Consider the following 16,842-nt stretch of genomic DNA (forward strand, 5'->3'; position numbering starts at 1 on the left):
TTGCAAAAACCGATAAGTCCATATTTGTCAAATTGAGATATTTGCAATTAAAGGTCAAGAAAAATAAAGAGAATAATAAGAAAATTTTTGCTTCTTTTGACCATAACTTCAAAAATATACCTTTATATGTAATGACCAATATATCATTTAAAAGGTATTATTTTGTACTTTATGACAGAGACCGTACTTCAAAATCTTCAAAAATGGACTTATCGGTTTTTGCAAACAAACTCTTCATATATTCCCCCAGCGTCTGTCTATTTTTTTTTTCTTTTTCTATGTCTAGTGGTGTCTAAGACAAACAAGTTCATTAAGATTTCGTTTTGGGTTAAGAATAGAGATGAAATCATTCCAAAGAGACATGAAAGAAAGCTTGTGATTCTGTATGTGATAATTAAAAAAAGTCTTTCATCAGAAAATCTGACGCAATGAGAGAGTCAAACGAATCAAAGCCAGTCGTATAGAAAGACCAAAAACAAAAATGAAATATAGTTCTATTAATAGAAACATTACAGAAGAGACAATCAATCTATGACATTATTCGCTGCGTGATGTTGCACAATATCAACCGCTACTCTCGTCTTAACGGCGTATTAATACATCGACTCAGTACTCGCTAATCATCTCGAAAATCTGAGAGTAATATACTAGATGAAATATCAAGTTCAACGGTCAAGCCAATGCATACATTTCTGTATTGCTACAAATATAAATATCATTGTGACAGAGTCTGTGCTTCAGATTGTCTTTCAGTTCTCAGTGTCAGCAGACGTGGGTACTCTTCGCTCTTCTTGTGTTTTTTTTTGTTTTGTTTTCTTCTGTTTTACTGTTATACTGTAGCAATATCAGAAAATGAAAGGTAGCGGCATCAAAATACTGACCGCTGCTGGATGTGTATTAGAAACAATGAGCAATATGCATCATCGTGACTTGTACTGCAGTGGAAACAATTTGCAGATAATAATATACTTGCTTTTCGGAAAGTGAAGTGGATATTTTGAAAGCTGAAGATTTGTTTGACCCTAATTTGGCATATTGTCTTCTCTCTTTTTGCTTTCAGCATTCACGTCAACTAAATCGCTTTGACTTACGTCGAAACATCCGCAGTACATCTGGGATATTGGAGGTTATATAAAACATATAGCACTGATTGAAAGACATTGAAGGACTTCCGCCGTTACCTCAACGCTTGGGATCCGGGACATCGCTTGGCTATATTTAGCAGAGGTTGAAAGAGAAACCAACCCGAAGGGAAAGTGGGGCACACATCTTGGTCTTTTATACCATTCTGAACCCTGGTTTAACAAAACTGTTGTGCATCTGTGCTCGCTAGTGCACTCCTACGCAAAGTCCTCCGATCAATACCAAACGAGCGAGTTTGCATTCGTTGACAGCACTCTGAAGAAGGTTAGTGGCTAAGGACTAGGGACCTCTTGAATTGTCGCTCGCGACTTGAAAAACGCAAATTAACCCGAGTTAATGAGTCACACTGCGCAACTAATATAAACGAGAAAGGCGGACTGTCTCAGAATCGCTCTGTACGATTGAATAGTTACAAGGTGCAGCTAAACTCTTCTACTGACATTTTTTTTTAGGGTTCTCAGAACAAGACATTATCTAAAGAACAGTGTCGTCTTTTGCGAGCGAATCTTATCTAGAGCGTTGAAGGCATTCAGCGGCTGGTCCTGCGCAGAGTGTGCCTTTGACGATGTCTCCAGCCCGCGGCACGAGTCCAGGCATTGTGCAGCTGAAGGAACAGAGGTTGAGTGTGTACTGTTCACCCAGGTTTTGCAGGCGGAGCCGCTTCCTCGAGACGGCCTGTGTGAATTCTATGCTAGAAAAGCGTGACGACATTGGTTGGCTGAGAGCGTTCGATCCCCGCTTCGGCTCGCAGGGTAATCCGAGTCCCAGCCCGAACAGCAGACGATCCAAGTCAGCGAACGGACTCGCCTCCTCGCCCGTTCCGAATAATCGCAAGAAGTTCGCGTCGCAGTCCACAATCTCTCAACAGTCTTCTTCGGATACTGATTCGCTTGGTTGTGCGCACCTCCTGGCTAACATGGACATCAGCTCGCCTGCCATCACAACGAACGACGGTAGTCCGGTAGACATAAATTCCCCACAGCCGGGCACACCTACGCTCTTGCCGAAGCGACAGAAGCAACGACCAGCTTCCCTGGCTCTGTTGGACAACCATGCGACCGCCCATAGCCTGGACTCAAATGCCAATGGGGACTCGGGCGTTGGCCCCGCTTGCTGCAGTTTACACGTCCGCAGGGAACGACCGGTCGACCGCAGCCCGGCTGGGTCCGCCAGAGCCATCCCTACCTCTAGCCGCAGTTTGAACCCACCAACGTGTAATCCTCTGAGTAAGTCATGTTCTGACCTTCGGGGTGCTAACATCGAGGAATGCTGCATGATCCACCCGAACTTCTCCTGCAGGTGCCCAAGTCACCTGTCCCTCCAATCAGCGCGCGTTTCTACGCCGTCAGACTCGCGGACAGGCTCTCGGATAAGCCTTATTTCGGAAGGTGTTGACTCTTACGAAGGACTCTACGAAAAGGCCTATCGAGCAACGTACGTGATGGACAAGGACCGGCTGGTGCAAGAGACTAAAGTGTCCCCTGATAGATTAGTACGTGAGTGGCTGGCAAGGCAGGAGGAGGTAACGCAACGCACTCCGGAACAACAAGAAGTGCAGCAGTAGTTTGACCTCAGTTTAAAGTATGAGGAGAAATGTCATGCGCCAACAACGAGAGAGGTTAAACTGTTTTGGTATCACACTTTTTCCCCATCTTTGATATCATGAAAGGCGTTTTGTAGTAAAGATGGCTGTAAATGATTATGCAATGTTGAATCCGATGAGAAACGAAATGCCAGCGTGGCTTTCCCAACTAACCCATTAAAACCTTCGAGATATTATTAGATGTTTTAATCTAATTGGAGAGACTGTACTATGGATAGTGGGTTGTTAAAGAAGAAAGAAAGATTAATGGACACTAGAAGTATCGTCCTGATATCAAGAAATGACGCCTTCCTTTAGACCGTGGTATGATTTCTTTGCGTGCAATTCTTTGTGAGATATGTATATAATCATTATTCAATTTATCGTAATCACTTTCCCATTACCTCGTGCACCTTTTACGTTATGCCTCTACCCATGCTTTCTTCTCCGTTTTACATAAATGTGAATCGTCAACAGTACTCAATGCAATCATCACACTTCAGTATGGTTGGGTTTCAATATGCTATCATCATTTCGATCATTTTAGTCTTGTCGCTGAACTACTCGTGGGTTTGTAAGATACGCTAGACTTCATGCACAATGTGAGAAATGTACCTTTCTTATATTGCTATATGGGAAGGGATCTAAAAGGAGAGGGATTACTGACGAAATATTCCAATAAATATCCTAGAGATGAGCGATTTTTTAAGTCGAAGATAAGTTATGCTCTAGATGTTATTATTTCCATGTAGGGAAGGAATTCAGGTCAGGAGTCAATATTTTAGTTGCAACGTCACGTTTGCCAGTCATTTATCCGCCAAATAACGCGGCGGACTACAAAAAAAAAACAAAAAAACAAAAACATAAAAATGAAAAGTTTGATTGCAGGCATTTTAGACATTTTCAGAAACTCTGTAAAATAAAGCCTCTCCAATGATACCTCAATTTTTGGATGGAAGGACAATTCTTGCAATTGTAAAGAAAAAAAAAAATTCCCATATTTTCTGTCATCTTTTGCTCTTTTTTTAGCAGGTTCAATCACCAGTATATCAAATGGACAAAAACCTCGTTTTGCGATCAAAATCTTCAAATTGAAATCGTAAAATCAGATACGAGGTCATTACCCATGGCAAACAGCGGGTGACGTACGAGATCTATGGAGATTTTAGGCTGTCTCAGAGAATGGGTGAAAACACCTTAGGACACGTCTGTATCACCCTTAAATCTGTCAATTTGTTTAATCTGAGATTTTTTTTTTTTTTTGTGAGAACGATCTGAGTAGCTTGCTGTAAAGCCTATCATAGGAAATAATAATCATTTTCTTGATCATTTTTTTTTTAAATCTATCTCTCTGTCTATTTTGAGGATTTATGTATTATTTTGGATGCGTCGCTCTCTTGGAGAAAGCCCGGATGTAAAGGTCAGAACAACGAATTTGTGATGCAAACGCTTTCACATGCCGCCCTCTATCTATGGTAATGAGGGTTCAAGCGCAATATCTTTTGATCAATGGGTTAGTTTTGATCAATGGGGTGAGGTTATTATTAGCAAGAAACAATGAATTGAGAACGACAGGTGAAATGCAGACGCGCTCTCCCCAAAAGAGGGCGTTTACCAAAACCCATGACTTGCACTTTCCTTTGATATGTTTGAATATTATGCCTATAGTTACAATACCAACAGATAACATTTTACTTGTCACTGTAATCTGTAAATAATGATCATTGGTGTTCATTCCGTAAATAAGTGTTTAGTTGATGTTTTTCTCATCATTTTTTTTTTTATCTGCTGCAGTATAACGCGCTGCTTTGTTTTCGAACCAACTTTGATTTGTTGTCTTAGATGGAGGTTAATGCTGAGTGTAGATAAAGTAAAATAAAATCAAATGAGTGCGTTGTTTCATTGAATAAATATGTCATTACTGTTAGTCCATCCTCTTCTAAGACATAACCGGTTTGAGGATTTTATCATTGTTTATCATCTATACGTTGTAATACCAGGAAGTAATATTCCATGATAAAGAAGGACTGTTGTAATCAGTTATTTTGTAATTTAACATGAAACAAAAACAACGAAGGAAACAGTCTTCCAACTTCAAATTTCTTTCTTTCTCTTATTACTAATAGAAAGTATATAAGGCGCGGATAAAAAAAGAGGAAGATTCCATATCTTTTCGGGTAGGAGATGACATTAGTTCATGCCTGCAATTGTAAATAGTGATAATATATATGTTTTGCTGACGTGAAGAATTATATTATTTTTATGTTTTGAATATATTGTGTTTACATCAGAGATTCTATATGAAACAAGTGTCGCTGAAATTATTTTACCACACTGCGTGTCTCCCAAATCAATTTCAATGTTTATGTGGCATTTGAGATGTTTAGTAAACGATAAAATGTAACAGAAAATGGACTTGCTTTTGCAGTGGATCGTTTGTTTGTACAATTGTGTCGTCTCTACTATCAAAATATCAATTCCTCGCCTACGGACACGCTGTAACACACAGGCGTCCCTGTACACCAACCTCAGGGAAGTGTGTAATTTGATTAACTCACACGTAATTCGATAGGAATTTCGTTTAAAAGAATGTTCGTTCATTTGGACGAATGTTTTAATAATAATTATCATAGTCTCATAATTCAGAAAAAAAGTTCTGCAATTATTCCATTCAATTTCTGTTCGTTCTCAATTCTATTTCTTCTTCTTCTCCTCCTCCTCCTTCTTCTTCCTTCTTTTCTTCTTTTCCATCTCTTTCTTCGTCGTCGTCTTCGTTTCCACTCTCTCCTCTTCCTTGTGATTCTTCATTCCAACGTCAATTACGAACACGCCCTCGGCATGGCGAGGAGAAGAATCGGCGACCGGCGTAAGCTTACCGGGTTAGTGGGAAAGAGGGACACCGATAAACACAAACACACGGAGATAATGAAGAAACAGTGAGAGATAGAGATCAAGAGAGAGCGGGGCGGGGGGGGGGGGGGGTTGAGGAGTGAGATGGGGTATAGATGGATGCGAGAGTGAGGACTGGTGTGCATGTGAGCAGTTTGGTATTGTATGGCGCTATATTATGTCAGGTACACGTTTCAGCAGCGTGGTTTCTTTTGCAGCCTTATCAAGTTAGAGGGCTGGTTCGGAGTAACCATTGTTAGGCTGATATGTTTAACATGACTAGAATGATGGTGGCGCCAAAATTGAATATTAGATTCTTAGCCTCTGGGCACCATAATTTTACTTACAGAAAAAAAATGTCCAGGCTTATTTACCAAGAGCCAAGAAAAACAAACCAACAAAAACAACGACTGATTGATAAGTGACCTGTCCTTCGCCTGGGAAATAGAACGGAGTGACGTTTAGAAGCTGAGGAATGGGTTATTGAATATATTTTTTTCTTACTTCAATGCTGTACAAATTCAGGTCTTAAAAATCTTTTGTTTTCGAAGTCATCATTTCACAAGTGAATTGTCATCTCACCCCAGGCCTCCCCCATAAGTAATGGTTTAGATAATTGTGATGTCACTGTTTTTAAATATCACTGAAACTGTATGCAGAACAGGTTGAGCTTGGTATAAAAGAAGGGAGTAACTCGGCACATGTATGTAACGGGGAGGTACGATAATATCAAAGACGTAATAGGAGGTACCACCCTTGGACGTACGCCCAGTGTGCTATGCCAGTGGTCAGCTGGCACCATCATTACCCACAAAACTGGAACCCTTAATTCTTTGAAATATATTACAAATATTGGTCGATATTTGGCTCCTAGCACTGAACGGTAATCGCCAAAACAAATCTGGCACATTATGCTTCTGCCTCTCTTTCTTCTTCTTCTTCTTTTTCTTCTTCTTCTTCTTCTTCTTCTTCTTCTTCTTCTTCTTCTTCTTCTCCTTCTTCTTTTTCTTCTTCTTCTTCTTCTTCTTCTTCTTCTTCTTCTCCTTCTTCTTCCTTTTCTTCTTCCAGTTTCTTATTTTAACCTCTTTAATTTTCCATAACTTTAATAGTCTCTTCCCCTCTCTTTCATTGTTCTTCTTTTTGTTACCAACTTTGTTTACCATTAAGTTTTAGAAAGAAATCGAAGAATGAAGCAAAGGAATGATGAAGTTTTAGATAATACAAGGACGACTACTATGACAATATGATAACTTGAGAATCAACGATGAATGCTGAAGGAAGAAATAAACCTCACAGTAAGTGACTTTGAAAGCACTATAAACTGTTTGTGAAGACTTCAATCAGCTTCACTTGAAACACAAACAGAAGCCTCGCATGCGTATTCTCACATCAAGAGAGATCCAGCCAGTATGCGCTGTCAAAATGGTGAGGTCAAGACTCGTTAGAGCTTTGAATATTTTCCGACATCCAACAAAAATCTTCTAATGCAAAACCCAAGCAGGAAAAAGACACAAGAAGATGCTCCTCGGCACTTAGCTTGGCGCCAAGGGGGGCTTGCTGGCATTTTTTTTTTTACAGACTACCCTCCCTCTACAAAAAGGAAATGCATATACAACTGATACAGACATTGCTCTAGAAATGTCACCGAGAAAAAAAAAAGGCTCAGAAAGACAACGAAAAACAAATTCTTATGAAGATCAATGTGAGAGAGTTCGAGACAATGATGACAGTTTGGAGAAAGATGCACACCATTTTGAATGTGGTTGGCCTTTGCCTTTTCTGCGAGCAAATCTGTGATGTTTGTTTGTTTGTCTGTTTGATTGTTTTTAGCTTTGTCTACGTCTGTCTGGCATCTATGACATTTCAGTTGATTCTGCCTCTAAGGATAATCCTTTCTTTTTTTTTGGTTACACTTTCTCAAGTTTTGTTGAGCTTTCGTGAAACCCTAACTGTCGTGAAATCCTAACCGTTCTATTCAACTTCGCTTCGCGTCGTTGAATAGGACGGTTAAACTTGCACGCTCTTATAATATTCGAAACCATCGCACTCATAAACAATTTTTTTTTGCATAATATAATTAATTGTCTCTAACGCTGGTCATTACAGATATTCAATCTACTTCTTCAAGCAGAGCTAGGAATGCTAAGCTTAATTGTAAGTTATTTTATTTTGTTCTTTTTTCTATCTAAATCGACGTCATATCACTACTTGACTTGGCCTCGAAACAATTGAAAGCCAACAAGAAACAAACAAACAAACAAACAAACAAACTGTACATCTCGCAGCTTGTACACACACATTAAAATGCTTCCTCCTCAGATGTTTGACTTTTGTAAACAACTCGGCATTTGCAAGATATCCCTTCTAATGCCAATAATTATGCAGAAGGAAAGTCTGTGTGACTCCAGCTGACTTCAAAGTTTTTTCGACACACCGCCATGTCAGTGCGTCATATTTAGAGACCAATTTAGACATCCCTCATTCTGAAAGGTATTCTGGGTAATATTTGGTCAGACAGGACAAATCTTCCACGGATTATGACTCACTTGGTGGTGGCATATCGATGTGAAATATATTCCCATCCGTGGCTCCGCGAAAACATCGGGTTACGTACGATCAGAATCTTTGAGTTCTCTATGGCATTCAACGCAGTATAAAATGAAAGGAGGTATTATATTATAGAATAAAAGAAGAAAGATCGACATTTTTATGATCTTTTTTATTAATGCAATCTAGATAAATACAATCTAAATCTAATTGCGAAAATGCTGGTTTGAGACTGGTTGAGAGAATTCGTTTGAAATTATTTCAGCTGGAACATATTGCATTTAAAATGGAAACAAATGCAATTTTACAATCAATTAACCTACTTCTTTTCTTCAGTGGCTTCTTTCACGGAATGTGCCCCTACGCCGTTGCTCTATATGATTGAGACTGCGTGTGGAAAAGAATTGAAATGGTCCTCTAGCATTTTGTATGACCATCTAGACACATTATTAGTAGTATGCTATTCGTTGCTGATCCCGGAAATTGGTGATGTTAAAAATGAAACGAGACTCACGAGCGGATTATAATCATAAACCATGCAATGGAAATGTGCACCGTTATATTTATGCGTGCGTGCATATTATGTGTGTTTGTGTGAGTGTGTGTGTGCGGTTGTGGACATCGCTTCCTACGAGGATGCTCCCGGAAAGTGTATCCTGGATACACTACACACGTTTTGCACACGATAATCTATATGCCTGCTTGACGTTTGATCACTGCGTACACTGGTATGCGCATGCAATGAGGATTTGGCATGATTAAAACATACGTGTATTCCAAACAGGTTGCGCCTCATATTGAACGCCGCCGCCGTGTATAATATTGAGAGGCGGGCATAACTACCACTAATACCCTCCGTGCGTGAGGTTCATGATTAAGTATTACGATCAGCGCTTCGGTTTTCCGATGTTTTGCATTTTAGAAGAATCCGAAAGGTTAAGAGGGCTCTTTCAACTTGACTTTTACTAAGGTAAACACTATGAAAAATGCGCGATCATATGCGCCACACTTAGGAGACCCTGCATGTTGACAATGATAATGAAAATATCAATAGAGACATTATGATCCCAAAAAAAAAAAAAAAAAAGAATCCTCGCCGCTCTCCCGGCGGTTAAACCAGAACGAGCAGTTCAGCGAAGCATACCAAGCCAATGAAGGGTGGCTACACTTTATTCATACATGCCGTCAAGTATGAGAATTCGCAGCATGAGTTTAAATTAAAGGGATGATAATAGTTCTGGTTGAGACCTTCAGTTTTCTAACTTTTTTTTTTGTGTGTGTGAGATAATGAGAAACGTCATATGAAATATGAATGAGCATGTAATTCCAAGAGGAATTCAACGTTTATTTGATGAAAATTGGTTTTTGAATGACTGAGATATCAAAACAACAACAACAACAACAACAACCACGATCCTAATGAAAGGTGGGACCCACCTTTAATTAGGATCTCTTTATCTTACTTTGATTTCGGATATGTCAGGTATCTCATATCCGATTTTCATCAAATAAACTTTGAATTCCTTTTTAGAATAATATGCTCTGTAGAATGTCATATAATGGACTCTTCATTTCTTGCAAAGAGTTGCAAGCTCAATTTTCATCCCCCTTTAAGGTCTGAAGGCAATTTTAAGATTTCCAAAGATCGCTTCACTCGACTGGGTTACTGCCAGGCAGTGGCCCCCCCGACAATAATTGGATGGGCACCACGAGTTTCCCCACGTGAGGGTATGATAATTATGAACAGCACTTTCGTTTGTGAAACAAAATCAGTATCGACTCAGAAGAAAACAAAATAAGAAGAACCACTACAAACATAACCTCTTCGGCTCATCTCACATTTCATCTTGTTATGTCTCATTTTATTTTATTTCATTTATTCCATTTTAGGTCATTTCATGTATTTCATTTCCATCAAAATGCAATAACATTGTAACATAGTTATACAAAATCATTGCAACATTATAATGAACGAAAATACTACATGAGCGAGATGCAATGCAAAACTATGGATATTATATCCGTGAACCAAAATAAAGTTGTCTGCAATAAAGTGGCTCCTGAAGAAAAAAAAAAATTTACTATCATAGTGTAGATACATAATAAACCAACAAACATTATTTAGATATATATTATGCATATTATGAAAAAAGAGAACATATACTATTTTACGTGTCATGGAAAAGGATGCATGAAAAACTTGTAATTAGTATAGATTATGTATGATTGGTATTATTGTGCAAAAAAAAAAGTCCATATAACAATCTCCAATTTTATAAAAATGTATCCGTACATCATTTCATTTCATTTCATGTTATTTCATTTGTGTGTCTGCATGGTACGAATAATCAACTATCATTGTTTTATTATGTAATTGAACATTCAGATATTTTGTAATATCTGTCAACGATATTACGACAACTCTTTTTTTTTGTTTGTCTGTCCTTTGTCTCCTGCTTTTTCAAAGTGACAACCTAGGAGCTGCATGTGGCATGAATGTTGAACAGGTATGTACACATACATGCATACACGCATGCATACCTACATACATACAGACAGACATGCAAACACGCGCACATACATACGTACGTACTTACACACATAAAATACATGAAACATGGAGAAGTCTGCGTCTTGTATACACGACGCGAAGGCTGTGTACGAGACCAAGTTAAAAGGAATAAAATAGAAAGACAAAGGGAGAGAGAGAGAGAGAGAGAGAGGAGATATATCCAGGATGCCTGTGTAAGACCAACACTAAAGGGTATATATATATATATATATATATATATATATGTATATATATATATATATATATATATATATATATATATATGTGTAATTAGAGAGAGAGAGAGAGAGAGAGAGAGAGAGACGGGGGGGGGGTGGGAGAGATCCATGATGCCTGTGTAGTGAATACACCAAGAGGGAAAGGAAACATATTAGAAAGAGAGAGAGAGAGAGAGAAATATATACGTAGAGAGAGAGAGAGAGAGATGGAGAGAGAGAAAGAGAGAGAAGACAGATGACAGTGGGATGCTTCCTGCCATACGTCATTTGGTCATGAATATCTAATATGTCCCCGAGGATTCACCATTGGATTCATTATGCCGCAGGACGGTATCAGACGTCGATATGCACGTCTGAAAAAAAAGGGTCTGGTACAGAACATGCCTAGCAGTGAGTATGGTGTGCGTGGTTCCGACAGACGATAGATTTTAGTCAACGCAAGGACGCCGTTTTAAGATTCACTGAAGGTTTCACCATTTGCAACACTGGAAAAAAAAAGAGAGTAAAATTTGTTTAATTTTATTCTGTCATTGCTAGTCCCCGAGGCTCCCCTATCTAAATTTGTTACATGGTTTATTTTTCAATTCAACCGTCATTTAGTAGGCATCAATGGCAGAGTGATTATGTCCATTTTCGTCCAGTCACGAAGCTTTGTGAGCCTTGGGCCAATACCACAAGACGTAAGTGTTTACCCACCTGTAAGGTTAGACAAGGTAATTGCCTACAAGACAGAAAGAGTGCAGAGAGAGAGAGAGAGAGAGAGAAGGACACGCACACACATACACACACACACACACACACACACACACACACACAAGGACAGCCAGACATCATTATCATCTTAATATACAAATGTACACTCACAGCATGCACACACACACGCACTGTACGCACGCTTGCACACATGGTCAATGGGTCAACATGGGCCCGCTTCAGTGTTGCTTTAACTAATACATCTTCCATAAGAGGTTTCGGGAACACTTGAATAAAGCCGTTGGACAAAATTTCGTAGAGGCTTGCGTCAGCTCTTAATTAAACAACCTATTGGAAGGTTAAGGTGAGTCACTGTTAACTTTATCTATAAGATATATCTTTATTCTCTCTCTCTGCCTATCTATGTATTTATCTATCTGTCTTTCTATTTATCTTTCTATCTATTCATTTATCTGTCTCTTTTTTCCAAGTCTTTTTTTTCAATTTCTCTCTCTCCCTCCCTCTTTCCTCTTCCTTCTCTTTCTTTATTCATACGACTCTGACGTGCGCGGATAGGATTTTCTTTTTATCTTTCAATTTCGTGCTGGCATGGAGTTGGAATGTTGGCAGCACGAATATAACTGGAGAAGTATGACGTCACAAGACTTTAGGGAGTCAAATCACGACAGCTATTTCATGTATAATGGCTCTCGTGGTCCACCATTCCTCTCCTTCCCCCCATCCATCCACCCCTCCATGTCCCTTAAGGTCTACTACTCTCCCCATTCACATCGCAGCCCCTCCCGATGACGATCATGCCCCCCCCCCCCACTCTGCGAATAACACTAGCACGTCAATTGCCGAAGAAGATCCCACCAGAACTCCCGTTTAAAGCACGAACATATCAGATCCTGAGGGAGATTTCTGCTGAAATAATTCTATTGCAATCATTATACATTGGCACCTCTGAATTCTATCTCATATAGGCCAAAGGTTCCAATGAGCAGGTTAAATCTATTAGGTCTGCACAGGGCCGTTAAAAAATACGAAAGGAATGTCAGAGAGAAACATGAATTTTGCTCTTTCACAACACTTTTAACCAATGAGTGAATCAGTAGTAGTGTTATATTCAGGAAATAAGAGGCATTTGATAGGTCTATATACGAAACAAACAATACGAACACGAGGAGGCTCACGTGAAACATAATTGTATTATAACAACTGTACACGAAATGATAGCAACTATTATGAATGCCAAATAATATACAACAAAACATTACAGATATGTGATATCTTTGACTTGAGGGAATAAAAAAAAAACGATCTCAAGGCCCACTTTAAAGTATAGTACACATGGTACATGCACGATGAGCAGCGAGGGTTACCGTTAATGACGCCTGACACATTATATTCATTGACTCCTCGGGGATCAGGTGTCGGTACCGGATGCTGTCTTCACATCCCTTCTCATCTTAGTTAAGATGTAACCTTGGTATGCTCTTCCCCTCATTCCGAAGACATTTAAAAGATAATCGAAGTAATATGTGCCCTGCCAGCGGGTCCTTATCTTTCCAGTGAACGAGCGATAATGAAGCATGCCTGGCTTCTAAAGTTCTTGGCGGTAGCGTTATTGAAGCTACTTAAGGCGGAGAAACGAAATAAATATATTAAAAGAGAGACCTCATGGAAAGAAAGAAAGAGGAATAGACAGGCGAGACCGAGAGACGAAAAAAGATCTAAATTGGAGATAGACTGAGGGTGAATTCAAAATGTTATTCTTCGTCCCTATACCAAGGATACACATGAATGTCAAATTAAGTAAATATAGATTGCGTAGGAGGAAAGATACATTTCTTTTTTTTCTTTTTTCCTAACCTAGGAAATACAGATATACAGGGGATTATGTGACAGGCAGTCATTATGTCTCAAGAAAAAAAATACCTACATGAAATTCAAGTATATCTTCCAATTTTATTTGTGTGTGTTATGCCCTAAATAATTGTATTTTCTACGTTGCTCTCTCTATTTTCTTTACATCATGTAAGATCAGAAATGCAATGAGAGTGTGAATGTATGATTTACTACCTCAAACATGTCATCTGCAAATATTATCGAAAGCGGTACGTGTGTATTATTATATATATTGTAATGTATTATATAAATCATATATCTACGGTAGATGTAGACATATCATTTCGGTGATTAAATATTTACAGATTGTAATAAATGGAAGGGTACGTCATTTTAAGGTCATGTGGAAGAGGTCTCTCTAATGTTCTCTCTAATGTTCAGGAAATATTTTTCTTTTTTTTTCTTTCCTTCCTTCTTTCTTTCTTTCTTTCTTTCTTTTGTGACTTGTGCTCAGTTTGGATGGCCTACAAAAGTCGATAACATTTAAGATCTCTCCAGTCCAAAAGTTACCATGTTTCCCATTATACGCTGTATCATCTTTCTCTTTCTCTCACTCTCTCTCTCTCTTTCTCTCTGTCTTTTATTCTCTGTCTATCTATACGTCTTTATCTATCATTCTATATATCTATCTTTCTACCTATCTACGGTATATATCTATCAATCCATCTCTCTCTCTTTGCCTTTCATTCTATCCGTATATCTCTCTTTCTAACTCTCTATCTATCTACCAATCAATCTCTCCCCGTGTCTCTCTGCCTTTTATTTTTCTCTCTCTATCTACTATCTATCAATCCATCTCGTTCTCTCTCCTTCTCCAATCTCCTCAGCCTCCCCACTTATATAGTCAATGTAATCTTTATTCCGCAATCCGCTTTTCTCGGTTTCTCTTCAGCCATTATCATCACCCGCTTCTGCTGCTGTGATGTTTTTATGCCATTTTCTTCTGCCGTTCCAAGTTACTCAACCTTAAGAGATGTATTTTCGTGAAACATAAAGTATTTTCCACTCTGCTGCGTAATTGGCTATTTTTGTACCACGTCGGGGAGAGAAAATATGCTAACCGGCGATCTCCGACGGACGGCTGATCAGTTTGTGAGATTCGGATCTTCTCGTCTCCGAAGTTAAAGCAAATGGACTCAAGGGAAGGAAAAAAAAAAGGTGGTTCATTGCTGATGATTCCTTCCTTGCAGCTGAGATGTTCTTGTATATTACTACGCACCGTCGCTGCGGAAATGCAGTAGTAATTGCTAGTTGCCGATAAAGCCACTTAGCGCAGTTAGGTAGGTTAACCTCGTAAGCCATAACTTTAACGACTCATTATACAACTTGCCGCTTATGCAGCTTGAAAGAGTTTATCTAGGTCCTTCGCTCTTGTGTAACCATTTGTCTTGGATACACTCAAATAGTACAGATTATGGTAACTCAAGCAGTATAATAAGCCTTTCGCATCAAGTTAGCGTAAAAACTTCACATAAAGTATTGATAAGACGTCAATTTGTTACGCGCCTTTATTTGCTGGACCATTTTTTCCTTCGAGCAACAGGAAGATGATTGAGCTAGACCCTTTATTAAGAGGCTTGAAAAATCTCCTTCGCCAAGAAGAGACAAACGTAGACGTGACCGGAAGTCCACCTTTTTAACGTTCGAGAAGACGAGAGGTGTTCAAGAGGGGGAAAAAAGTGCAAGGTTGAGTGTTGCTGGGTGCGAGTTGTGCACGTGACGTGCAGAACGTCATTCGTAAGCGTTTACTATGTCCTTATTGCTGTGTCAAATACAAGTTTAAATGTATGTTCTATCATCTGTCTGGAATTTGGAACTTTGACTGCAAAATAATGATATTTGACATAGTTTTGCTCACGGCAGGGCATGTCCAGATTCAGAAAGCAATACGTGAAAGGTAAAGAGCTTGGTATTGGATGGGTCGCTTTAATACCTATGACCAATGTAGCCTAAACCATACGGAATTCAACAGTTAGTGGGAAGTCGTGCGGGCTGGTGTGTGTGTGTGTGTGTGTGTGTGTGTGTGTGTGTGTGTGTGTGTGTGTGTGTGTTTGTGCGTGCGTGTGTGTGCTTGTGTGTGTCCAATAGATACCATTGATGAACTGAACTATATATAAGATTAGATATTTGAACTGAGTTAATCGTCCATGAACGTCTTTACTGCCAAGCTAATCTATATCTTTTAATTACAAAAAACTTTAAGTTCAAATATGCACAAATTCTTCTAAATTCACAAGCATTTCATCACTTTACAGTCCTGTATTCGCGTAAGCTGACAGAGACGCAAGTAATTGCTACACATCGTACATGTAATTTCCCGCTACATTTGACAATTTATGGGTTCAGGCCGTTGATATGACGTGTTGCCCGTGGCCCCCCTCGTCGTAAGGCCTCTTTCTCTCCATCTCTCCCTCTCTTTCCGCCTCCCATTCTCTCTCCCCCCCCCCCCCGTGTATTTTCACAGTAGTCTTGCCCAGAAGCCCTTTGTGGCAATATAGTTCACGTCAAGTGTTCATGTTGTAGGCCCTACTCCGGGCTTTTTTTTTCCGTGCGTGTGTGTGTGTGACGGAAAAAAAAAACCCACTGAAGTAAGATCTTATTAAGTAAAACATTAGTAAATATGTGAAAGCTGTGTTTCGATTTAACTCATGCGGTATCAATTTCTTATATCATAATAACAGCTGCACTAAAACTTATAAAGAGGAAGCAAGAATAAACTTGCAGTTTTTGAGAAAAAAATATCCAAGTGTTAATATTTGTTTAACGCGGTAAGGTGGTTTTCGGTTTATTCATTTTATTCTTTGCGGCTCACTTTCACTTATACACAGACACACACACTCACATGTGGGAGAGATATTATGGTGTACATGATGAATAACACGACAATTTATAATGACAATAGCACTGCATGGTTGGAAATCAGCTTTACACATTATAATTAGTATCATTTACTTTCCATGTGGCTATTCTCTAATCCAGACACACCGCACAAGGACAAAAATGCCACAATGTTACTGAATGTTACAGAACACTCACGGCAACATAGTGAGGACGTCCTGGTGGAGAGAGGGAGAGAGAGAGAAAGAGAAAGAGAGGGAGAGAGAGAGAGAGAGAGAGAGAGAAAGAGAGAGAGAGAGAAAAAAAAAACATGATGACATTCTCCGTGACAGGATCCTGATAGGACTTTAACGACCCGCCGATGTCCATGAATGGTGTAATAATCTTCCCCATGCTTCTGGATGTTCGTCAATTAATTATAAGTCAACAATGCAACCCGGCGCGACGGA

At 39.2% G+C, this 16,842-nt stretch overlaps 1 protein-coding gene across 1 annotated transcript; it reads left to right on the forward strand.

The window, feature by feature from the left end:
* The first annotated feature begins 1,708 nt into the window (after window positions 1–1,708).
* On the forward strand, window positions 1,709–2,707 carry LOC140226313 (uncharacterized). The gene has a single exon (XM_072306808.1). It carries the CDS (start codon window positions 1,709–1,711, stop codon window positions 2,705–2,707), a length of 999 nt encoding a protein of 332 aa, XP_072162909.1.
* The last annotated feature ends 14,135 nt before the right edge of the window (window positions 2,708–16,842 follow it).

Source organism: Diadema setosum, chromosome 3, assembly GCF_964275005.1.
Source record: "Diadema setosum chromosome 3, eeDiaSeto1, whole genome shotgun sequence".
Taxonomy (NCBI): domain Eukaryota; kingdom Metazoa; phylum Echinodermata; class Echinoidea; order Diadematoida; family Diadematidae; genus Diadema; species Diadema setosum.